The sequence below is a fragment of the Malaclemys terrapin genome, chromosome 1 (genome assembly GCF_027887155.1).
Source record: "Malaclemys terrapin pileata isolate rMalTer1 chromosome 1, rMalTer1.hap1, whole genome shotgun sequence".
In the NCBI taxonomy this organism is placed as follows: Eukaryota; Metazoa; Chordata; order Testudines; family Emydidae; genus Malaclemys; species Malaclemys terrapin.
In genome coordinates this window covers 108,098,275-108,124,559 of record NC_071505.1, presented here as the reverse complement: position 1 = coordinate 108,124,559, position 26,285 = coordinate 108,098,275, and the positions used below count along the sequence as shown (strand labels likewise).

At 40.4% G+C, this 26,285-nt stretch overlaps 1 protein-coding gene across 3 annotated transcripts in view; it reads right to left on the bottom strand.

Moving 5' to 3' along the window:
- Positions 1 to 26,285, bottom strand: part of IPO8 (importin 8) — an 84,058-nt gene that overhangs the window by 12,054 nt on the left and 45,719 nt on the right. For all 3 annotated transcript variants that reach the window (XM_054034702.1, XM_054034711.1, XM_054034721.1), the window contains 12 exons: positions 25,168 to 25,267; positions 23,336 to 23,412; positions 20,312 to 20,428; positions 19,558 to 19,647; positions 17,523 to 17,688; positions 16,785 to 16,945; positions 15,805 to 15,930; positions 13,227 to 13,293; positions 11,140 to 11,265; positions 10,549 to 10,646; positions 9,786 to 9,881; positions 8,046 to 8,266 (listed from right to left, as the gene is read on the bottom strand). In XM_054034702.1, coding sequence (XP_053890677.1) covers positions 8,046 to 8,266; positions 9,786 to 9,881; positions 10,549 to 10,646; positions 11,140 to 11,265; positions 13,227 to 13,293; positions 15,805 to 15,930; positions 16,785 to 16,945; positions 17,523 to 17,688; positions 19,558 to 19,647; positions 20,312 to 20,428; positions 23,336 to 23,412; positions 25,168 to 25,267 — 1,445 coding nt within the window. The remainder of the gene's footprint in view (positions 1 to 8,045; positions 8,267 to 9,785; positions 9,882 to 10,548; positions 10,647 to 11,139; positions 11,266 to 13,226; positions 13,294 to 15,804; positions 15,931 to 16,784; positions 16,946 to 17,522; positions 17,689 to 19,557; positions 19,648 to 20,311; positions 20,429 to 23,335; positions 23,413 to 25,167; positions 25,268 to 26,285) is intronic.

The following is a 26,285-nucleotide window of genomic DNA, read 5'->3' as shown; positions in this document are numbered from 1 at the left end:
TGGCTAGGCAGCAGTTCTGCAGAAAAGGACCTAGGGGTTACAGTGGACAAGAAGCTGGATATGAGTCAACAGTGTGCCCTTGTTGCCAAAAAGGCTAACGGCATTTTGGGCTGTATAAGTAGGGGCATTGCCAGCAGATCGAGGGACGTGATCATTCCTCTCTATTCGACATTGGTGAGGCATCATCTGGAGTACTGTGTCCAGTTTGGGGCCCTACACTACAAGGAGGATGTGGAAAAATGGAAAGAGTCCAGCGGAGGGCAACAAAAACGATTAGGTGGTTGGAGCACATGATTTATGAGGAGAGACTGAGGGAAGTGGGATTATTTAGTCTGCAGAAGAGAAGAATGAGGGGGGATTTGATAGCTGCTTTCAACTACCTGAAAGGGGGTTCCAAAGAGGATTGATTTAGACTGTTCTCAGTGGTACCAGATGACAGAACAAGGAGTAAGGGTCTCAAGTTGCAGTGGGGAAGGTTCAGGTTGGATATTAGGAAAAACTTTTTCACTAGGAGGGTGGTGAAGCACTGAAATGAGTTACCTAGGGACAGGACCGGCTCCAAGGTTTTTGCCGCCCAAGCGGCGGGGGAAAAAAAAAAAAAAAAAAAAGCCGAGATCGCAATCGGCGGCACTCCAGCGGCAGCTCCACTACGCCGCTTTCTTCTTTGGCGGGAATTCGGCGGCAGATGCTTCCCTCCAAGAGGGACCCGCCACCGAATTGCCGCAGAACAGCCCGACATGCCGTCCCTTCCCCTTGGCCGCCCCAAGCACCTGCTTGCTGGGCTGGTGCCTGGAGCCGGCCCTGCCTAGGGAGGTGGTGGAATCTCCTTCCTTAGAGGTTTTTAAGGTCAGGCTTGACAAAGCCCTGGCTGGGATGATTAGTTGGGGATTGGTCCTGCTTTGAGCAGGGGTTTGGACTAGATGACCTCCTGAGGTCCCTTCCAACCCTGATATTCTATGATTCTATGATAGTAAAAAGTGTGTGTAAACTTTTGTTTTTGGAGCGCACATTGAAAGTAGTATTTTGCCGAAGTTTCTGACAATAATAAGGAACTGATATAATTGTTGCTAGAAACTAGGCACAAATTTCCAACAACCTTGGATAGCAAGTACATGGCAATGGAAATATTAGGGTAAGAATGAAACAAACTACTTTTTGGGAGTTTGCACTGATGGTAACAACCTAAGGTATATATACTATTTAGCAGCGAGTTATATTTCTGGACCAGTCCACGCTGCTGGTTGTATCCCCAAGATCAATGGAAGGGTTTAACCAAGTGGTTCTCAAACTTTTGTACTGATGACCCCTTTCACATCGCAAGCCTCTGAGTGCAACCCCCCCTCAAATAAAAAATACTTATTAATATATTTAACACCATTATAAATGCTGGAGGCAAAGCGGGGTTTGGGGTGGAGGCTGACAGCTTGCGCCTCCCCATGTAATAACTTCGCGACCCCCTGAGGGGCCCCCGACCCCCAGTTTGAGAACCCCTGGTTTAACCCATATCTTTCTGCATTTGTGCTGACTGATTTCTAACACTCATGGATTGATAAATTTGGTTCACTGCGATTACTTGACATCTTATTAATTAAGAAACCCCAAACCTTTAAGTAACAGTGTATTTAAGCTACCAGAGGAATCTGAGCAGTCAGCACTGAGCCCAGGGGCAAGGCCGCTGAACTGTGGGTTCCAGATCTCAGGAATGGGCACTAGACAAAGACTGGAGCAGTGACTGAGCTCTGCTCAGACACCAGAGGCTTAGAACATCCAGGGATCCAGAGGCTCCCCTTAGAGCAGTCTGGCGACTGGCACACAGGGGTGCCCAACCAGATCTGAGACAGGCATCAAGCAAACCAAGTGGTTACAAAGATGTAATAAATAAGAGCTTACACAGGAATGGGGATTTTTAAGAATTGCATTAGGCCTCTTAGTATGTTAGTCCCAATTGGGCTTAGCAAAGCAGCTCTGTTTTCTGAGTGATGCACAATAGCAATAAGCTACTTAAAAAGAGCAAGCACAGCCTTCTGGCTACAATAGTCCATCCAAGGGAAAGTAAAGTCAACCAGCATATCAAGCTGAGCGTTTTGCCTGCGTGGTGTTTGCCATCTCCCTCATTTATTGCCTTGAGAAATGGATGAACTGAACCAGGCATGAAGGATATCCTCTCTTTCTCTAACTTTTAGGATTTCTCTCTCTCTCTCTCACACTCTCTCTCACACACACACAAGGAAGGACTGAAATCAGGAGGGTGATAGAATTCAGGAATCCTATTTCCAGTTTTGCAACCAGGGGAAAAAATGTAATTGCTCAGTGCCTCAGTTTACCCATCACTAATATAGGCTTACCACCACCAGTTACGCACATCATAGTGTTGTAAGGCTTGATATTTGTAAAGCCCCTTGATATTATTAGATTAAAGGTGCTGTATATGTGCAAAGCACAAATGTACAAGGAGATCACCCAGATGAATTTTGTAAGACCAGAGAGAAAAAAAAAATTAATTTTGATCCTTGCACACCTGTCTCCTGCAGCTCCTTTCTATGATAGCAGCCTCTTATAACCCCCAAATCCATACATGTTCTGTAGCTTGACACTGGAAGCCTTGAAATTTCTTCAAGTCCCTACAGTGCAATGAACTAATTTTACTATACGTGCACCAGAACAGTGAATGTCATGTGGTCACTACATCTTATAATATGTGTCAATGCTTTACAGTCATGTAATGCCAACTCCAAAATGGAACATAGCAAAAATTCAAGAAGCCATAGTAATTAGTGCCTCCACTTCCTAGTAAATTCCCCTTCTTGGACAATAAAGGAGATTAGAGGACTCAAGAATAAATCCATTTTAAATGGTAATACTTAGGAGCTAATCCAAATATTTCTTTTCCTATGTTTTCAAGCATTTAAATGAGCAGTTGCAAGAACAAATGTGTGCTCTTGACATATATTGTGGTGTTAGAGGTCCCAGAAGGATAGTTGAAACTTGGGCACTATGCCAATTTTAGTGAATTTGAGACGAAGGAAGAACTGCTTCTTCTGCCTATCAGCCAAAGATGAATAGCAGAACTAGCAATCATCTTATTCAGAGTTCAGCAGTCTGTTATGCTGAGTCTGTTTCAAGTATCAAGAAGACTTAACAAACCAAATAGGATATTTTTTGTAGTGGGGAAGGATGCTTCAGCATCCATCTAGTCTCACCCCACCATAGGCCCAGACTGAAGCAACCCTTCCATCTGCATGAGGCGGCCTGAACACAATTCCCTGAGGTGTTCGCTAGTGTTGATCCTGAGTCAGTTGGTCAGAAATGTAAAACACTCTTCCACAAGACATGCACTTTCCTTGCTCCCTGAACAACACTCTCAGCCTGGAGTGCTAAGGACAGACTGTTCCCCAAATGGAAGCACAACATACTACCATAACGCAAGTCTATTTTTAACATGTGGTGTGCAGTCTTCATAATCTGCAAGCCCTTCTGTAGCCTACAAACGCTTGTTTCAGTAATAGACAGAAGGAGCTAAAGGATCTTTTCTACTTTAAATTGAATCCTAGGAAATTCAAAGGGAAACCAGCAAGACTTTCTTATACTAATTAGCTGCCTCTTTCGTGTTAAAAATCAATTTTCTTTCAGTCACATCAATGTATTTCCTTTCGGAGTTGCAGATAATTAGCCATTTCCTTTAGGTTACAGAGTTTGGACCAGCCTGAATTTCCTATATCAGATCTTCTGCTTAAATAAATACAAATCATCAGTTTTTAAAAGATTATGAGTGAAATCCTAGCTCTTTTGAAGTCAAATGATTCCTATTCATCAACTAAACCTTCTTATTCAGTTTTTAGAGAATTCAACTATTGATTTCTCACATGTTCAAACCAAAATTAAGTTTTCCTTTTCACTTTAGTTTCTGTAGAAGAATCTTTACTAGGAACAATAAACACTGAGCATGCAAAATATGGCTTATTCAAATTTCAGGCCATCGAGGATAAGATGGCAAATAACACATGTACACAGGGTTTTACAGGTCTCTTCATCACCTTCACTCTAATTCAATCTTAAATAACTAAACAATACATATTTCAGTCTACATGAAACAATCCAAACAAAGCACATTATATACGTACAAATATGCACCCACAAACGTGCAATATCCAGGGGATACACTCTATTTATGCTTCATCTATACAGGGCAGTCTAATCCACCTGTACCCCGCCCCGCCCGCCCCATGGATTAGTTCTAGCACTCCAAGTCGCTGAGCAGCTCCAAAGAGTCACCATATTTTTAAATAAACCTAAAAGAACAGTTACTTTCTTTACAGTAATACACCAAGTCCAAAGCCGAAAAGCTTCCTGACAGAGCGGAGATGACTTGCTCCGCCCTCTGTGATGTTGTCTGTCAGCACTTGGACTGCAGATCCCTGAAGAGAGGAAAGGAACGCTCTGCACGCCAGGCAGATGGCTCCGAGTTCTAAAACAGTTACGTACAGACGAGTTTCTTGCTGAGACCACATGCCCAGAATCTGTAAGTGCTCTAAATGAGCTGCTCATCCCTGAGCGGAGTCTTGGTTGGCAGAGGGGAGGAGAAGGGTACTCCCTTAAACACCTGTAATGCGTCTTTCCTCCAGTTTAATGGGGACCCAACTTCTTGTGGGATTGTCTCCTGCATGGCCATGTGATGTTTGCTTGGCAAATACACTGATTTTAACCATCCTTGCATGAAGCATAGTTGAAGTCTAGTACACTACATCATGTAGGCTTAGAAAGTCATATGACTCAGAAGCATGAGCCATGCTCTTACTAATGTCTGTGAATAATCCTGCAGGTGGCTGACAAGGTCCACTGTGGTCTGGAATCTTTCTTACAGGAGATGAGCCTTTGATGACTTGGAATCTAACATGGCTAATAGGAGCACTCAGGGATGAAGCCTATTAGAACCTTTTTCCTCCAGTTCTAAGGAGGCTCCCATTGAATGCTCTTGGAGGAGGAGTTTAAGGCTGATTTGCCTTCTGAATTCTTTCAAAAAAGGAATGATAAAATTCAACACCTATTGAACTACACATGTCCTCAAGGCAAAAGAGGCATTTCATCTGACCATCTTTCAGTGGAATTAGAGCATCAGAAGGAGGGGCAAGTTTTGAACCCCACAGACTTTGCTTCAGCCACAGAAGCTAGATCCAGTACCGGGGAAGTCCCTAGCAAGTCATGCTTTAGGGGTTTTTAAGCCAACAGGCATAAAAATAATCAGAAAAACTAACAATTATGCTAACTATACATACAAAACAGATTTAAGTTGTATAGAGCACAATAAAAGGAGCCATAGCACGAGCTGTTTGAAGGAACAGAGGGATGGTTGGAACTGCTCTGCCCCTTATGTCCTTGGTTAAGGAAGGGGAGCGAGAGCGTCCAGGGTGCTGGTGTTGCCTCAATGGACATTGCTGGCCAGAAGAACCCAATCTCCCTCCTGCATCCAGGACATGTGCAAACCAGAAATGGGATCCATGTGGACAATTACATGAAGAAGAGATATATTCATCTTTTCTCTTGAAGTACGGAATTCACTCTCCATCCCTCCCCTTGGTATTCAAGGCTTCAGAACAGCAACAGGCTTCAGCTCCAATGTCTTGTAATCCAGCACAGCAAGAAACTGGAGCTTTATACCATTGGACAGAAGAGATTCTCAACTTTCCAAACCAACATACAGAAGTGTATGGCCACGTACATGTTATAAGAAATGTATATGAATTCCTTAATATGAGATTGCCAACATCATCACAAAATATCCTCCCTACTTTTCAATCATCAATTTAAGTAACATTTGTAAGTGACACACTTCACACATTTCTTTCAAGCTATATTACTTTCCCCAACCAATCCTTACTAAACCATTACCTAACAGACAATACTAGGATGAGATTTTCCATTGGGCACCTGTCTATAGCCAAATTATACTGCAGCAACTGGCCTCTCTGCCACATCGCTATGCTGGCAGTGTTGGTCCAATTGGCATAATGTGCACACAGGACCTGGAAGTTCACCAAAACCTCTGAGAAATGTTGGGTTTCCCCGCTTTGCTGCAGCCTATGAACTGTTCCCCTTCTATTCCCCACTGTGTACTTTAAGTAATACATTTTAAAAAGTAAAGAAGAGTAAGAGAGAGATAAACCTACCTACTCTACGCATTGGCATATGCCTCTCAAGTATCCTGCATGTCAGGAGACATTTTACCTTTCAGTTGTTTTCTGGTTATGCCCCTCCTGCCTCTACCAAAGTAACCCAAGTGCAATATGCATTGTGTTAATTAAAATTGTGTTTGTGTTGTTTGTCCCAACATACCCTGCACCAGCCCAACCACTGCAGCCAATAATGTACACGTTCTCTGGCTGAAGCTGATAGCAGTGCTAAAGGGTTTCAGCTAGGAGGGAGGGTCAAAGCAATGCAAGGACCTTGGGGAAAAACTACAAGTAATGGGTGTGGGATCCTAGAGGACACCCCCAAAATTAAGTATTTTTTCCAGACTACATATGGTACTAAGACTTTACTACAGTGTTGTAACGAATTGGCTTGGAAAGCTAGTTACATCTCCAATCTTGGATCAGAATGACTTTCATGGTGAGATGCTGCCCAACATTTAGCCAATAACTACCTAAGAAAAACAAACAATCAGCTCCACACAAACCACTGCTTCAACACAATCAGCTCCACACAAACCACTGCTTCAACAAACTTTAGAAAAAACATTATCTTTCAAAAATATTATGTGCTAAATGTCCTGAATGAAGGGCGCAAGGCATTCAGCATGTAATGGATGTTAGACTTCTTTGCCTTTTGGGGTCACAAATGATTGCAGATACCTACATCTTGCTGAGGTGCCCCAGTATGCACTATGTTGGCAATGTCAACCATGAAGCCCCTTTTGATTCATGCAGCCAGCCTCTCTTTCTGGGGGCTGGGGGGAGCATGACTAGGAACAGAGTAGAGGATTTTTTTGGTTGGGGGTGGTTTGGGTTATTTAAAAAAAAAAAAAATGTACACTACATTCAGTGCACTTTAAAAATTTAGAATAGAAAAAAGTTGTATAAATACTCCACATACTCAGAAAAAACCCAATCATTTCCCTGGAATCTGCTGGGTTGGTTCTATACTTCAGTGATTGAGATCCCCAGCTAGGGTGACCAGACGTCCCGATTTTATCGGGACTGCCCTGATATTTACTTGTTTGTCCTGCGTCCTGACTGATGTTCCGTCGGGACGTGAATTGTCCCGATATTTTGCACTCCGGCGCACAGGCGGAGGGGGCTCATGCCCCCCCTCTGCCCCCAACTCAGCCCTGGCCCTGCCCCCTCCCTACCCCATTGGATCCCTCCCCAAATCCCCACCTTGGCCCCGCCTCTTCCCCAAGCACGCCGCACTCCTCCTTCTCCCCCATCCCTCCGAGGCTTGCGTGAATCAGCTGTGTATAGCGGTGCAAGCGCTGGCCGGGGGGGGGGGGGGGGGGGCAGCCAGCTCAGGGGAGGCGGAGGTGAGCTGGTGCGGTGGGGGGCAGGGAGCTGCCGGTGGGTTCTCATCCCCCACCAATTTTTCCTATGCTCCAGCAGCTTTTTTTTTTTTCCCCCCTTCCCCCGTTGCCGGCTCTCAGTTTTTGTTTTCCCCTCCGCCGCCGACCCCGCCCGGCCCCGTGTCCCGATATTTCAAGTCTTTCATCTGGTCACCCTATCCCCAACACAGTGCATACTGGACCATCTCATGCAGAGGCAGATGTTCTGTAACCTCGGGCACCTGAGAGGCTAAAATTGATTAAGTGCTCAATGACATCTTATACTTGCTATGCAGGATACTCAGCATGTAACGAAAAGAAAAACTTAATACGTGCAGGTCACCTTCAACTGCACCACAGCATTTAGATTTTTTTGGTGTGGGTTACTGTTATTTAAACTTAGCTTTGGAATTTAATTTCTTGAATCGATGTGACTAGGGATTCGAAACAAGCTCAGAAGTATGCTGCCAAGAAATGATAAACAAGGATTTTAAGAAAAAGACTTAATACTTGCCCAAGAAAACAATCTGTGTCATTCATCCATTGGTTTATGAACTGCGCTGTGATGGGCTCAGGGTTGTGTGGAAATCTGATGTTCTCTAACGTGTGCAGAAGTAGGTCAGGATTGTAGTAAAGGGCAGCTATGGCAACCTGAAGACACATAGTACGAAGCTCACTTGTTTTAACTCCTCGAGTTAATCGCTCTAGCACAGCTTCTACAAAGAGTGGGATACACTGGGGACACAGGAGGGGAAAAAATTAAATGTAAAAATACTGCCAGTTTGCATGACAATTTAAAAGCATTTATCAGTCTCGAACCTGCTGAAGACAAAGAGTCAACTGGAATTCTGCTTGTAGCTCATAATAGTACAGTATATTCATTTCCCAACATAAAAGCAAGAGTGTACCTTCACCTTAAGACTCTGCATGCTTATAAACCTTTCTAAAACAATTACCCTTTGGACTAAAAGTTATGGCTAGTCTCAACATAAAGGTAAATATTTTGGGGAAATTTGGTAGGATTTGTTTTAGTGTGTATAAAAGGCATTTTCAAGCTTTGGGGAAACAGCTCAAATATATTCTTGTCCTAAGCTAAATCAAAAACATCTTAGTTTTAAAGCTTCACTAGGCATGTACATTACCCTCAGCAAGAAATATATATTCTGCCAAATTGTAACAAAGTAGGGTGAAAAATTTCTTACAAAAGTCTGCAAAGAGTATGGTTATTCAGGTATTTGCATTGCGCAAGTTTGGATGTCTAGATTATGAAATAAACAGTTCCTTATAAGAAGGTGCAGGTATATCCCATGTTTACGAGCATGGGAGAAAGTTTTGATTTCAATGTGCAATCATTTCATTAACACAGATGTGGCGCTTTTACACATGAATTTCATTGAAAATGTATGTGATTTAATTCCATCCCTTTCAGATTTTTCATCTAAAAAAAAATTCTGAGCAAAATTTTCCCTTCAATTACTCCAGATTTACATGAGTGGAATTCTACTGATTTCAATTAAATTAACTCCAGAATTATCAAGTAAATTTAAGGGTCCAAGAACAAATGGACACAATCTGTTCTTGCTGTACAGAGCTGGAGCTTTATACAAAAATAACAAAGAAGAATTTAGCTTTTAATGTGAAAAATACACTACTCCAGATAGTGGTTGAAAATGTGTATACAAAGATCCAGGAAATTTGTAGTTATGGTACTCACAGCAACCATAATCCAGCCATACTGCAAATATTAAGTCATAGATTTTACAGTATATACAGCAATTCAAAATACAGCACTAATAATAAAAAAAATCCGAGTTCATATTGCTGTGGGAAACAACTCCAGTAGTTTGACTTGCATGATTAAATTCTAAATCATAGCAATGTATTAAAACGTCTCATTCAATTCGGAACAAGCAGTGCTATCAGGAGAAAATTTAGGAAACAGAAAGAGAATCCTACCCAAGGTACCAGTCTTTATTTTATTGTTCAGTTTTAATCCCATTTTCTTGCATTTTCAAGATGCCATGTCCTTTAATCTCCTCCACGAGAAACAAATCCAAAAAAATCTCTTGAACTCACTCACACTCTTTGCACAGTCAGTGTGCTGGAGGACAATTCCATTTAGAGAATCCGATTTCCTACATTTGTTCCTTAAATCTATATTTTTCATCTACGAAACTCCTATGAATCTGGTTGCATTTATATTGAAGTACGTACACAGCATCAAATCTCTAAAAAGCTGTTTGTAATATATTACCTGGTCAATACACCGCCCTTTGCACTGAAGAACAATTACTTCTAAAAGTTTGGCTGCATGACACTCTGCATCTTCTCCTGCATCTCCAGTTAATACCTAACAACAAGAATGATAATTCAGCCCAACAACATCGTATGCAATCTGCTGTGGAAATACACATACACACACGAGAGAGAGCATGTGTATGGAGAGATGTATATATAAGAAACCATGGTGAAGGGGCACAAGACTGGAGAATTCAAACTGCGACCTTAGAGCTTGCAAAATCCACATAATTCTTTACAAATATTAACATTTTTCCATTATGTTATTTCAGTGCTTGTCCTTTTCTTGAGGAAAACATTATTTTAAAAGTTATTATGAGTATCCTTGATAATTGGTATTTTCTGCGATGTGATTTCAGTTTTGGTGACTAATGGCAGATTAACAGCCTGACAAAGTGAAGTCCTGTTTTCCACAGAACAGGTACAACATGAGCAACAGCATGGCAAGTTTCTTCCACAATGGTCTATCCACTTGCTTCATGGATGAAAGGGGGAATTCAATTCCCATGTCCATTTAAACCGTGGCCTCTCTGAGGAGGAGATCGGTTACAATTGGGAAATGGTTTCTGTGATGCATCCACTGGGAACCGAGCTAAGGCTTATCGTTTCACCTTGACCAATCAACCACCACCAACTGGCAAGCTTTGCTCACTCTTATTTTGAATATTTGGTGCTCAAAGATCAAGGGTGAGGACTATGACAAGGAATCCAAGTCTTACCTTTTTACACATAGTGTAAATGATTTCTAAATGTTTTGGATTAGACAGTAAAGTATCAGTGTCGATGGTCACATAATTGTGCATGAGAGGCATCATATCTAAAAAAAACAAGAAAAGATTTTATATAAAACCAACACCCCCAAAACTCTAACCATTAAGGCCCTGACCCAGCAATGGGATCTACTAGCTTGGATCCCTGAGCATGACAGGAGTCCTAAAGCTTCTGCATACAGCTCTCTGTTCTAGCAGATGCCTTTGTGAAATGCGTTTTTTAAATATAGATAGAGAAAAAGAATTAGAACAGACATAACTACATTTTAGCTAACAAATTGATCGTTTCATAATTTTTAGGATTTTCCTTTGAGCTCTGGGCCTACTACAATGTGTAAAACTGACGTATTCGGCCAAATTTCTCCAAGCAAAGAACAGTGGCATTAGCTTGCCGTGTTGTACTGGGGTGTTCACAACAAGGCCCAAGCACATGTGCTCTTTTCACGAATACAGACCAAAAGAAAGTAACTCCATAAGATAGCTTTTTGAAGCTGCATCCGCAAACAGTTACAATACACTATAGCTGGGGAACAGTCATACCTGCAAAGTATTCAAAGCAATCCTGTTGGAAAACTTCATATAGAACACCTAAAAGCTGCCACATTTGGGGGGAAATCATCTGGCACGTCAAACTGTATGCCAAGGAGAGAATTTCTTCATAAAACTCTGAAGAGAAGAAAATTTGAGGTAGGGGTCTGTAAAAGAGAAGTTTTGCTTGCAAATACCATAATCTCTCAAACACATGCCCTCAGGCCATACAGCAATGAGCAGACAGCTTTGGAAAGGTAAAATGTTATATAGTGAGAGACTGAAGAATATGGACCGAAAAATTCCAATAAAAAAGGCATCACACTATATTTAGTTTCTTATAATCATTGAAAAAATGCATTACCAGTGTGTGACGTTGTGCAGGCTATATGATTTTATAAAAATATGCTAATGAGTGACTATAATGTGACTGGAATATGCTTCATGCAAAAGGTCTCTTGTAATGTATCATTACAAAGCTTATAATCTATAAATAATCTATAAATGTATCACTTGTATCTAAAACTAGAAATATGAAATATAACTCTGAGGGCCTATTGTAATTATGCAAAGTGTGGGCCATTAATGGTGGTTTGGAATCTTCATGACTCCCATTAACCGGGACAATTGACTGCAGATGGCTCTGTTTTACCTGTAAGTCTTTCTATATACGTGTGTGCTGGCAAGTGGGTAATGAAGTCTTGCAGTGACATGTGATCATGTCACCTGAACTGGAATCCATCTTTAACCTGGTGCTTTTCATAGATTCATAGATTCATAGATTCTAGGACTGGAAGGGACCTCGAGAGGTCATCGAGTCCAGTCCCCTGCCCGCATGGCAGGACCAAATACTGTCTAGACCATCCATAGGGAGGAACCCAGAGGGACAAAGGATTCCCGCCTTATGCAAAAGGTATATAAATGGGTAGAACAGAACAAGGAGGAGCCATCATGAGGAATCCCCTAGTTTTTACCCGAGCTGGAACAAGAGCTGTCCCAGGGGAAAGGATTGTGCCCAGACTAGGAAGGTGTCCAGTATGAGAAAAGAAACTTATTGAAACATCTCTCAGGGTGAGATTTTACCTGTATTCAATTGTATTACTGTATTAGGTTTAGATTGGCATGTTTTATTTTATTTTACTTGGTAATTCACTTGGTTCTGTCTGTTACTACTTGGAACCACTTAAATCCTACTTTCTGTATTTAATAAAATCACTTTTTTATTTATTAAGTAACTCAGAGTATGTATTAATACCTGGGGGGGGGGGGACAAACAGCTGTGCATATCTCTCTATCTGTGTTATAGAGGGCAAACAATTTATGAGTTTACCCTGCATAAGCTTTATACAGGGTAAAACGGATTTAATTAGGGTTTAGACCCCATTGGGAATTGGGCATCTGAGTGTTAAAGACGAGAACACTTCTGTAAGCTGCTTTCAGTCAAGTCTGCAGTTTTGGGGCAAGTAATTCAGACCCTGGGTCTGTGTTGGAGCAGACAGGCGTGTCTGGCTCAGCAAGACAGGGTGCTGGAGTCCCAGACTGGCAGGGAAAGCAGGGGCAGAAGTAGTCTTGGCACATCACTTGGCAATTCCCAAGGGGATTTCTGTGATTCAACCCATCACACAGTGAACTAAAGAAATTGTTTCTAAAACATTTTCACACTTTTTCCATTCTCTAAAGATTTGTTTTAATTTACAGGCTTTACCATAACACTCCGAAGCTTTTTAATATAGGGAACTGCTAGGAGCATAAATGTAATCAAAGGTCACTTCCCCTTAATTTCAAAACAAGTTAAAATTTTATACGGAACTGAGTTTGATGCTTTTCAGTGCTCCAATGCACAGAAACTAATGTAATTTACTGTAGTAGTTTTAGTAACATGAAAATAGGAGATCAGGATATACAAATCAGAACTAAAAATGAACTTCCTTTAGTCCTGAGAGAAGTGGCTTATTCAAGCCTGAGCTGAAGTCCTGACAAAGTACTCGTCAGGAAGACAGTACTATTTGCTCTGTTAGATTTAAAAATATTGCATTAGTAACTTTTTTCTGCCATATAAAACAAACTGGATACTTCAAAAAGCCAGCTTCTGCATATACCTATTACGTGTTTCTGCAAAACGAGGCCAATGATCTGTAAACAAATGCTCTCCAACTGTTGAGTTATCTGAAATAAAAATAAGACAGTTTATTTAAAAAGCTACAATCAGAGTAACTTGATCCATCCACTTGACTAATTCAGTTTGACTAAGCAGTTCTTTCAAGGAAAAGAGAGTTTCCATCCTGGTTTAAACGCTTTCAACTATCATCAGAATGTTTCAGGGACACACTCAGTTATAAGTACTCAGCTATTTTAAAAAATAGTTTTCCTGAACATCGTTCTTAGAACTGTTTACTTAACAGACTGATCATCATTTTAATACTTCCTAACTAATGGTTGCTACCCATACACTAGCTGAGAGCTCCGTCACACTGGAAGAGCACCCCCTTGCTCCAGCTGCTGCATCCAAAGGATCTGAGGACAGACATCTGCACAAAAATCCTATAGGGCTGAGGAGGGAAAAAGAGCAAAAAAAAAAAGAAAAGATGTTCCTGCCTGTGGCCCATACTGAACTTCCCAGAAGACAGTATATGATTGTGTTGGGGGAAAGGGTGCCATTTGCTGGAATGAGCAGGTTTTACTGTGAGTAGCTATTTTGTTGTTGTTGGGCAGGGAGAATGTATTTAGGGGTGAAAACTGTCAGAGTCACAAAAGAGAAGTGTAGGTCTGCATTAGAAGCCTACATAAAACCAACAAACACAGACATTTAATTTTATTAACAGACACATTCATTAAGGGCTCATTCCTGCAAGGTGTGGAGCACTCTGCCCCCAGGCTAGCAAAGCTCTTGAGCATACGCTCAGCTTTAAGCACAGGTAGTCCCATGGAGCTCCTTGTGCTTTTGAAAGTCAGGCCAATTCTTTAGCTGCCTAAATACAGATTTAAGAGTCTAATTTTAGGTTCTTTTTCAAATCTTGACCATAGTCTATTTCCATAAAAAGGCAGTAAATTGTAGTGTTCATGTATGTGTAAAAGATCCTGAGATAAAGTGTTAAGTATTATCTTGTGCTGTATACTACAAAACAGTGAGCTACTAAGTTCTCACAAAAAGACTAACTTAGCATACATGCCCACTAGACTAAAAGCTGAATGAACCCCAAAGAACAGTATTTCAAGCTACCAGTGCTAAAGCTCATTTTAGATCCTAGTTTCCATTCTATTTCTTAAAAGATGGAAAAAGATTTTTTATGAAAAACTGAAGATGCTTTGAAATCTTAGCTGAAATGCAGTGGTCACCAAGAAAATCTTTTCAGACATTTCTTGTCAGATGATTGATATGTCTCAAAAATAGGTTTACTTCTTGTGATGAGAACTTGTATAACCAAGGAAGCAGCATGATCTAGGACAGTGGTTTTCAAACGTTTTAGGCTGTATTCCCCTTTCCAAATAGTCTACCATGTACCCAATCTGAGATACGCACAGGTGACAAGTGGTGAGGGGCACGCAGGGGCACGTTTTCAAACATTCAAAAAAAGCTAGAGGAACATTTGGGGGGGGTCAGGCCCTGTGCAGCAGGGCTCAGGGAGGGAGCGCTACCTCCACCCCCGACTCACCTCAGTGGGCCACCCCAGGGTTGGGGGGGCACAACCAAAAATTGTAATTCAAAGTGGGGTTTGGCCCGAGGTGAATCAGGGGGTGGAGGTAGCGCTTCCTCCCCAAGACCTGCCACAAGCAAGTCATGGGGTGGAGGTGGTGCTCCGTCCCCGAGCCCAGCTGTGCAGAGCTGTCCCCACCTCAATGTCCCTTCATGACCCTTAGGGTGGCGTACCCCACAGTTTGAAATCCTCTGTACTAAATAAAATGCATTGTCCACCATTTCAGGATTTTTCTTGCATACCCACTGACGAGAGCTCACAACCCCATAGGTATGCGTACCCCAGTTTGAAAACCACTGATCAAGGACAAAACATCTTCCTGCTGTAATACCAGCTAAGCTCAGAACTACCCAACGACTGTGTGACATTGGGGCAAGTCAATTGACCTTCTTTGTACCTCAATCGACACAGTTGTAAATTCAGAAAAAAGCAGAAGGCAACCCTAAGCTGAGCTTTACCTAGTAATGAAATTAGGGAAAAAGTTCCTCCTGCAGATAGCTCATGAATATATAAAGTCTAGAACTCATCCTGCAGTACAATAATATGTTGATCAATCTCAATCAATTCCATCCAGGTAACTGCTGAGTTCAACATCAAAATGTACATTGCCATTACCAATAGTTATCATACTGCAGTTACTGTAAATTATAACAAACATTCCCAGGGGAGAATTTAGCTTAAAATGTATTTGTAACAGTCTGCAACACTTTCTACTAATATATTTGCTGTAGTAAAGGCTACAGTGTTATTTCCTCAAAAATGTCAATTATCTCTTAAAGATGAGTTCTGTACAACTGAAAATTAGCATTTTACATTGAGCTTTAAATTTATGTTTACTGAGAGGGATCACTTGATCCTAATACACCAAGCTCCATAACTATTACATGCTCTTTTCAACTCAAGCTATTTAATATATATATAAAACTGCTTGTTGTGATGAATAAAATGAGAGAAGACTAGATGTGTAACAGAGTCATCTCACCTCTTTGTGATCTTCCACAACTGTTAGAATAGTGTCAATGGTGTGTAAGATTCCCATTGCCATCACTGTCTTGTCCTCCACTTCCTCATATTCTTCACTCTGAAGAACTTTACCAAATATCTCAGCCTTAAAAAGAAAAAAAGAAAAGAAAAGAGCAAACAGACAGATCTTCTAGAGGCAACTCATACTTCCAGCTTGCCTCGTAGGAAATGAGGGATTGCCCTTTGACTGATAATGAAGTGGCTGCAGTGTTCTCAAATTATTAAAACATCTGTGATAAAGCCACCAGTGATGAGAGGCATGCCTGATATTTCTGTAAGGGAACTGGGGAAGTTTGGGAAATTGAAAAACCTTCTCCTCCCTCCTCTGATAAACCTAACTGTGGCAAGTCACTTAAGTTAAATAATCAAAGCTATTAAATATCCTGGCTTGTTTAGAACAGCAACAGCTATCAAAACAGTCAAAACTACTGTAATTTTAAGGACTAAAGTTTAACTTTTTGAAGAGAAACCGTCAAGTAGTTTAACCCCCAAATTTACATGGGGAGGGGGGTTTTACAAGGGCTACTATTGACAGATAGGTTTTCAGTAAAGTGTTTTAAAAACATCAATGAAAACAGCTTATGTTGGAGCTAACACATGGAGTGTATGCAGATCAGAATTTGATGCCATCATGCTACTGCATGAATAGGCAGACTAGAACTGAAACAGAACAAACTAGATGACTCAGCTATTTTCATCATCCAAGCTGAAATCCAAAAGGAAACAGAATAAACAATGAAAAGCAAATCAGATTTTAAAGATTCTTTATTTTAAATAATCAAAGAAGCTGTAAGCAATATAGGTGGGAATTTTTTAAAATTATGATTTTAAACCTGCCAGTGTCCCTTTAAAAAAAGGCTCATTTCAAACAAGCTTGCAACAATGTTTAATAAGCTAGGCCTAGGGCTGTGACTACAATATTGTTCTACTGTCTCTTACCAGGTGTTGTGTCATGTCAACAGCAATGGTAGCTACTTCCTGATTGTATTCACAGATCATCTTCTGGATAACATTAGTAAGATCATCATTTTCTGTCTCTCTAACGATGTGCAACAGCTCCTGCATAACGGGCCTGACGTACGGCTTTACATACTCCTTTGCTAATAAGACAACAAAACAAAATTAGGAAAAATCAACTTTCCATAAAAACAAATATACAATCTGTCTTAGTTATCAGGATTCTTACTGTTCTCTTAAGCAAAGACACTTAAAACAATTCATTTCAAGTAAAAGTTGAGTCAGTCTAACAGTGTGTACTTTTTAGATGCAAACATATTACATAATGTATATACTCAGACATCTCCCACCACTTAGAATTCTGTCCACAGAAATGATCTACTTCCATGAGAGACATGCACATCTAGTATCTGGCCCTAAACATACCCATTGCTTCAATTCAATGTTAAAAAAGAAGATACCATTCAGTTTGTTAACTGAATTGTGTTGATTCAGTTTTCTTTTGTTCAAAAACCTGTCAGAAAAATCTGTAGCCAATGTTCCATGATGTACATTGTAGCTAATGAGCAAATTAACTTGTCTAAATGTGATTAAGTGTTCCAGGGATCTATATCTCTAAATGTAAGAACTGTTTATATACATCCACAGCAAATTATAGCAACGTGTCATCTAGGCAGGGAAAATAATCAGTATATACTTCAATGAACCATTGTAGCCTACCTTGCTCCTGATTGCTTATTAATGCCTGAAGAGCTATGGCAGCTTCTACTTTGACAGGCATTTCCTTGTCGTCAATCAAGCTCTTCTTTGCCAGCTCTACTGCATTCCTTAGGTTGAGTTCATTGTGGAATTTCAATGTGCTGAATGAATGAAGAACCCAACAGGACTGTCGTACAAAAAGAAAGCAAGTCAGGAGCTACTAAAGTTATAGAATTCTTTAAAGAATTTCAGTTACATGCTAACAGTTCTTTATCGGTTTTAAATTGATGCTCTTTTGTTTGCACATTTACAGAGTATACATGCACTACTACATACTCTGCAGGTTTCACACTACAGTGGTTCTTCTGCTCCTTTCCCCAAACATCTATAGATTCAATATATAACTGTAATTGTTATACTAAACTTCTATCAGGAACAAGAGAGCTTGGGATTTATTTTTTAAAAGTTTTCTTCCTAGGCAATGAGATGTACACTTAGCAGGAAAATTAATCACTCACTACTGATTGATGTGGGCATAGGGGGGGAAGAGTTTAGGGATTAAACCCAGCCCATCCTCAAAGTGGCATTAACTGCTCTCTGAAAACTGGATTTGGCTTTAGCTCAAACTCCTGAGATTTGCTACATAATCATCATATAACCATAGAAAAGCAGGGCTGAAAGGAACCTCAAGAGGTCATCTAGTCCATCACCCTGTGCTGAGACAGGACCAAGTATGCTTAGACCAGGGGTGGGCAAACTACGGCCCATGGGCTGAATCCGGCCCCTCAGGGCTTTGGATCCAGCCTGCGGGATTGCCACTCCTGTGGCGCCGCGCCGCTCCCTGCGGCCTCTGGGGGCAGGGGGGAGGGAAAAGAGCTCCGCGCGCTGCCCTCGCCTGTGGGTTCCACACCTGAAGCTCCCATTGGCCCGGGGCCAGGGCAGACAGGGATCCTGCCTTAGTGGCGCAGCACCACTGCCACCCCGGAGCCGCTCCAGGTAAGCAGTGCTGGGCCAGAGTCCGCACCCCTCCTGCACCCCACAACCCCAACCCCCTGCCTGGAGTCCCCAACCCCCAGCCCTGAGCCCACCCCCACACTCCACATCCCTTCTGCACCCCAACCCCCTGCCCTGAGCCCCCTCGTACATCCCACACCCCTCCTCCGACCCAACCCCTTGCTCCGAGCCCCTTCCTGCACACTGCACCCCCTCCCATACCGTGCACTCCCTCTCACACCCCAACCCCCTGCCCCAGCCCTACATTCATGGCCCTGCATGCAATTTCCCCACCCAGATGTGGCCCTCGGGCCAAAAAGTTTGCCCACCCCGGCTTAGACCATCCCTGACAGGTGTGTCTAACCTGTTCTTAAACACCTCCAGTGACGGAGATTCCACAACCTCACTTGGTAACCTATTCCAGTTTTTAACTATCCTTATAGTTAGAAAGATTTTCCTAATAGCTAACCTATATCTCCCTTGCTGCAGATTAAGCTCATTACTTCTCGTCCTACCTTCAGTGGACCTAGAGAACAACCAATCTTTATAACAGCCCTTAATATATATGAAGGCTTATCAGTTCCCCCCTCACACTTCTCTTCTCAAGGCTAAACATGCCCAGTTTTTAACATATCCTCACAGGTCAGGTTTTCTAAACCTTTTATTATTTTTGCTGCTCTCCTCTGGACTCTCTCCACTTTATCCACATCTTTCTTAAAAGTTTTGTGCCCGAAACTGGACATAAGGATCATATAAGGACCTCCAAAGGTCACCATATATCAAATGCTCAAGTTTCCCAATTTGATCAAAACAGTGAGTTGAAAGTGAGCCATACAGAAATGGATCACCTAGAATTTCAAACATCTATAAATAAGTTTTACTTGCATATCATTTCAGATCAAAATGCTGAAAAGGTTTCTGTACAATGGAGTTGCTGAGAAGTAAATTATTGTTTGTGACACATGTGGGAACTGCTACATTTCAGTCTGTTATTCAGAGTGAAATAAACCTGAAAAGAAAATAATCTGACACATATTGCAGTCTATAAACTTCGTGAACTTACTCTTGCTCTGAGATACCCCAGGTTAGACATGAACAATGGAAATACGTGATTCTGTAGCATCAGCTCCATTTGATCCTTGAATACACTCTTCTGTTGAAATAAACAAAAAATTAAGTTCAAGCAGTCTTTATTTTTGGATATACTGTATTATTCAGTAACCCATATTAACTGTCAGATCCAGACTAATAAAACCATTCTCTGCCTTCACATGAATTATTTCTATCCCATTAATACACGTAGAATAATTTCTAGATGGCATTTTGACGTAGGAGCAAGAGGCACATATTGAAGAATGGGAGGCCGGCAGGCTACACAACGTATTGCTGGAACACTTTAAACATTATTTACAGAACTAGAAGAAGCCTATAAGACCAGGAGCTATTTTTTGCTATGGACACGTGTCATGGTAATCAGTGTGTCCAAGGTTCCAATTGTTGCTGGAATGTATTTTGTAACATAGTCCCATTTCATCAGTAAAGCAGGAAAGCACAAGGAACTGTTCTGTAACAAGGCAGGTAGTCTGACAGAAAGGGCTGATTGTAAAATGGGAAGAGAAAGAAGTGGTTGAAGTAATTTTAATTTTATTTTTTTTAAGAAGAACTTCAGATTGGTATTTTACAGCAAAAATCACTTCACAGACTTAGTAAGTGTGCTTCAGGGCTAACCACACTTTAAAAATTAACGTTTTAAATTAGAAAGGACAGTTGATAACAGATTCTGATCATACACATACTGTATGCCCTCATCCATTTACCTTCAGTAAAATATCTGCTAGAGATCCCATCACGTGCAATGCTCCGTCTTTCTTTCTAGGGTCAATGTTTGGTTCTGTGAGGATCTGATAGCAAAATGCCATCATCTTCGGTAATACCTAAATATAGTAAGACACAAACAGAAAATGGAGGATAATCTGTATGTGGGGTCAGTGAACTATTTAAATCTATTTATTAGCATCTTTCTTTTAAAGTTTGAAAACTCAAGAACTTAAAGCTTTCATATAGTACCAATGTGAACTAATCCACATTGCCCATAATGTATTATGGCAACATGGCAGTCTCTTTCCAGTTAATGTGGAAAGCCCTATTATAAGCCTCTTTCTAATCACAACCCTCAAATTTGTCAAAAATAGATGCATCTGCCTGAAATTTCACATTAGTAATCATAAGTGAGGTACATTTTTTTTGATACTTCAAAGCAAATTAGAAGAGGTGATTTGGAGATACAGGGGTTCACACAAGGCAGTAATTTCACTTGTTAAATTTCTTCCCAACTTCTTTTCTGACTCGTTCTACATAAATTCCAGAACAGCGAGGTCTAGAAACTCGAGATTACAACAAATCTATTGATTTTTACAAGACTTGGACAGGTCTCTTGGCAGAATCATTCATTTAATGTGGTTTCACATACATTATATGCTTTGCAGACTTCATGAAATGAAGACCCCAATGCAGACTACTACAATGGGGATGGTGGCAGGCAAGGAACCACGTTGGGGCAGGTGAGGGGAAAGATCATAGTCTATATAAGAAATTAGATTTTAAGTGTTCAGAGCTGCAGACTTGGTTTGACTCTGAAAAGTTACTATAGAACAGCAGCCTGATGCTTCACATTTATTGTGTCTCAAATTACTTCCAGTATCAAATGTGCTTTGTTCTAACTAGCCCTGCAAAGTCAACTTGGGCATTCAGGGCCAGGCTGGCTTCTGTCCTCACACGTCACCAAAAATAATGGAACTTCTACAGGAAAGTTAGGTCCTCATTTAAACCTTTGCACCCCCTTCCCTTTCAACTGTTCAGAACTTAGTAAATAATTCTAACAAACACGCAGACAAAGGAATCAAATTTAGCCCACTCCATCTTAGCTGTGTACTTTAGTCACTAAAGTCAGAAGGGAGAATTCTGAATAAACAAAGCGAGCAGATCCATAGGAAGGTGCCATTTTTACTGTCACTTTTCAGAGCAAAAGTGCACATTGAAGTATCTATCAAAAACTCAAATTGTTTGATCTTACACAAAAAAGTAGGTCAGAGGAAGGGGCAGAGACAAAGTTGATTGGCTATCCTTAGTACTGCATCTTTACGATTTTTAATTCTTGATTTTTTTGCAGTCTAACCTAAACAGATTTTTCAGGATAATACCTGTGTTCTTTAAGAAAACTACAACATTGTCTCAAAGGCTTTTTCATTACCTAATTGACAGATATTTACAACCTTAACTGAAACTCGGTCAAGTTTTTTGCCTGGTAAGATATATATTTAACAAATTAACTAACAATGAAAAATGCATCTGTGCAACATGAGATCGTATACCTGTCTCTGAGATGCTTAGCATTTGAATTTCTTGATTTGTGTTTAAAACTTTCAGTCTTAATGCTGCCTTAAAAGGTTTTTTAAAAAAAAGAAATAGGTTGTGGGCAAAGAAAAGTTTCATATCCATTTCCAGCCAACTGTTCTAGAAAGATAATAAGAGCTTGAAAAATTTACTCATACACCTATCAGCCTGAAAGACCCGGGTACTTAGCCAGGAAAATACTTGTCCTGTTACACCGCATAAAACCATAACCCTTGTCATTTAAGGAATATAAATAGTTATATACTGTTTATCATGCACCATAGTGAACATCACTGCCAATCAACTTAATACGCTTTAAAATGCAACTTACTCCATCTCTTTTGCTTTCCTCATACCTTCTATCCTTTTCCAGGTTTCATGCTATTTTTCCATTCCACCCCCCGCCCCTTCTCCCCGCCCCGCCGCCCTATAAAAATTCATGGTCTCTCCTTTCTTGGCTGTCTTCAGTGTCTTTTTCCATACACTGTGTTCCCTACCTTCTCTTCTATAAATTGTTTGCTCTCCCACCAACTTCTTTCTAAATATAGCATTTCTTTTTTAATATATCATCAAGCTCTCTTCTATCCACTCCCTTCATCCGCTGCTACTCCACTCTCTTACACAGTGTTGTGAACATGACCACGTATCTTATAGCCAAAAGACTAAATCGATTAGCCAAAGACTGATATGAAAATAGGGGAACACCTATGCTGTTCAGAAGCAACATTTAGGTGAGAAATCAACCCACCACCCAGCTGTTGGGACGGGGAGGATGTTGGGATTCCTACCAAGGTGCTATCTGTAAGCAAGCTCTAAGAACAGTCTGCCGTATTTACCTCTGGCTAGTAGGTAAATAATACATTTGAATCCCTCAATTCTGGCTGCTGGAAGGGAGAAGTATTCTCTCTTGTTACCCAAGAGCATTCCTGGCTGCTGCACGGTGATGGTGTATAGGGGTCGCTCCTACTGTTTAGGATTTTCCTCCCCAGTGAGTAGTTCTCATGCCTCTTTCTTCTGCTCCTGTCCACCGCTTTCCCAAGAAACAGCAGACTGAAACCAACTTGATTCTCAGCAGTTTCACTGCTGCCCACAGGATTCTAAATAGCAACAGTGAAAAACTAATGTGAATCAGGTCCACTTCTCCCTTTGCTGTAGCTTAGGAAGCTCTGAGCCCCAGAGACCTTGGGGCTGTCTGCCTGCAGACTTGGGAAGACATTAACTGCATCTGTTCATACTCAGTTCACATCTGGAAGGTGAATCTTTGCAACCATAATGACTAGAAACTTAGTTTAAACATAGAAATTGAAGTTTTGATTACATGGAAGTTGATAGCACTCATTCACTGCAGGGTAGATTCTTCAAGGCTTGAGGATAATACAGAACCATTTGAGATAGACAGATGCCCTTTCAAAGAAAGAATAATTTTTTAAAAAAGAATAATTCAGTACCTCTTTTCGTTTCTTTGCTGCAGTGTAGAGGAGATTCTGGGCTGCTGTTGTAGGGGATGCATAATCCTCAAATACATCTAACAATGTTTAAAGAAAGTGTTTTCAGTCACTGAGTACAATTTAATAATAAAATTCTCACAGATCATTTTCAAATATATGTAGAGTAAGAGCTTTGGATGGATGTCACAGAACCAGGGTGACAAAAGAACATTACATTTATTCATGTTCTTCTTCATCCTCTGGACTCTGATAACTGAGTTTCAGTCACCTTTGACCAGTGTTTATTTTGTCAACTACCTTCCCAATATACCAAATACCAATCACTCTCTTTTTGAGAGATTTATTTTTTCTGTGGTATCTAAGATATCACAGCGTAGTAAATGGCGGCAAAATTTTTAATCGGTGACCTTTACAGTAGCAGCACCAATATGCTGCAGTGCCATGTGTATATTGGTGAAGTCCATTATGGTTTCATGTCACTAAAAAGAAAAAGTTACAGACCTTATGAAAAACTTCATTAAATCTAAAAGTATTTGAATTTAGGGTACTCTTGAATCTATGGCTATATCAAAGAACTAAAAAAGCTGATTTTTTTTTATGTCCTTGATTGTAATTAATCCTCCTCGAAACACACTGTAAATGTATTGTATACCCTATAAAGTTCTTCTGTTTTGCAAAATATTGCTACATTTGCAGCATCAGATAACAGGTGGGATAATCAATGAGGTCTAGAAATAAGAAGGCAATTTCTGTTTTTCCTGGTATCTCCCAAGTAAGTCATAACAGATGCAGAATATTAAATATACTGTCAGAACTGAATTTCCCACCCTGAGTATTTCTCCCTAAACTTTATTCTTTTTTCCTTTTACAAATGAAAAATGCAAAGTCTAAGTGCCTTAGCTACATAAGAAAAAATCAGAACTAAATGCTTGCCCATGAAGAATTGGATTCAGATGCTCAAGTCTTGGCTACATCTCTGCTCCCTGAATATTAATATCTTATGATCCTTATTGTTCTACAGTACCTCTTTCTAGGTTTTATTTTCTATTATTCCAAGAAAAGCTAAAGGACACTATTTTTATAAAATGCTAGCCAAAAGTTAACCAGTTTTGTTTTGTTTTTAAACTTTAATTCCCTCTATAATGCTTAGTTTGGGGGACTTTTCCAACAAGTTTTCCTATACTATTTAAAACAAACAAACAAACAAACAACCTATTCTCCAGTAGGACTAATCCTGAAAGGGGAACAAGGGACTTATAATTTGTACAATTATATGCAATTTATACTTTAATTCCTACATTTGTCTTTTGAAAGAATGCATATTTCTAACTATTCAAAAACGTTAATAAAAATAAGTGGCACTCAAAATGTACCGACCTTCAACAGGGATGGAATATGTCAAGCCCCCTTTGGTCAACTAGAGTTGCACTGCCTTACAATAGGGTCTCATGTCTAAGCATAACAGTGATTCAATACTGGGCTTTAAAGGTGAGTTTAAGTGAGCAAAATGGGGGAAATCTAAGAAAACATGCATCAGGTGCCTAAGCAGCAAGGGGAGGAAGAGCAGGAATAAAGTGAACAATCAAGCTTGGTCTGAAGGGGTAAGCAACCTTTCTAGAGCCGATCTTATAAATATAACACATTATTTAAATGGACAAAACTACTAGCTTATTCCCACTTAGGCTTTAAAGAACAATTCACCTCACTTTTAGAGTCTCCTTCGAACTCTGGTGAAGATACAACTACAGTGGCAAATACAGTTTTGTAATTCAGGGATCTATAACGCACAATTACAGCAAAACAGGGAGCAAACACTAAGCACAAACATTTACCAAATTTCATGCGAATGTACTCATATGGATCCTCTTGCCACAGCTCTTCATCCTCATCTTTATAACACATTAGGGAGAAAATCACTTCTTCAGATATACTCTAAGAGCAGAGAAATCAAATATGTTCAAGTGCACAGAACATATTTCAAGTATAGCCCCCCCCCCCCCAAAAGGTTTACTACATTGTACCTTTTCGTAAAGTTAAGTAAAGTTAGTTTAACTAATCCTCTTAAATTATTTTTACTGACTGGGATAATCTTACAATACACACATTGTGTTTTTCAAAGGACTCAGAAGGCAGCAATAAATTTTACTCCACCATACTCCAGTACAACACAAAAAATATACTGCAGGGCACAATCTAAGAATAGCAGAACATATCATTCGGTGCGAGGATTTCACAATGTGGCACTAAGATGAGAGTAGATCTTTTACTTTCCCCTCATCTTCCTAATACTCATGGGATTTATCGTCTGATAAGTTAATTAAACATGGGGACTTTATGATAGGAAAACAAAATATGGAGATGAAAATCATTTTCTTTAGCTTTTTCCACATGTTCTAATGACAAAAGAAGTGGTTAAACAAGAGCTCATTCCCTCACAGTTTGTCTTCCCTTCCTTTACCTTACAGTGCAGACAATGTTGAATATCTATAGTTACAATCACAGAAGCATAGAAATGTAAGACTGGGAAGGATCTCGAGACGTCATCAAGCCTATCCCCATGCGCTGAGGCAGGACCAAGTGAACCTAGACCGTCCCTGACAGGTGTTTATCTGACCTGTTCTTAAAAACCTCCAGTGATGGGGATTCCACAACCTCCCTTCAAAGCCTATTCCAGAGTTTAACTATTCTTACAGTTAGAAAGTTTTTTCTAATATCTAACATAGATCTCCCTTACTGCAGATTAAGTCCATTACTTCTTACCCTACCTTCAGTGGGCATGAAGAACAATTGCCACCATCCTGTTTATCACAGCCCTTAACATATTTGAAAAACGGTTCTCAGGCTCCCTCTTAGTCTTGTTTACTCAAGACTCACCATGCCCAAGATTTTTAACCTTTCCTCCTAGTTCAGGCTTTTTAAATCTATAATTTTTGTTGCCCTTCTCTGGACT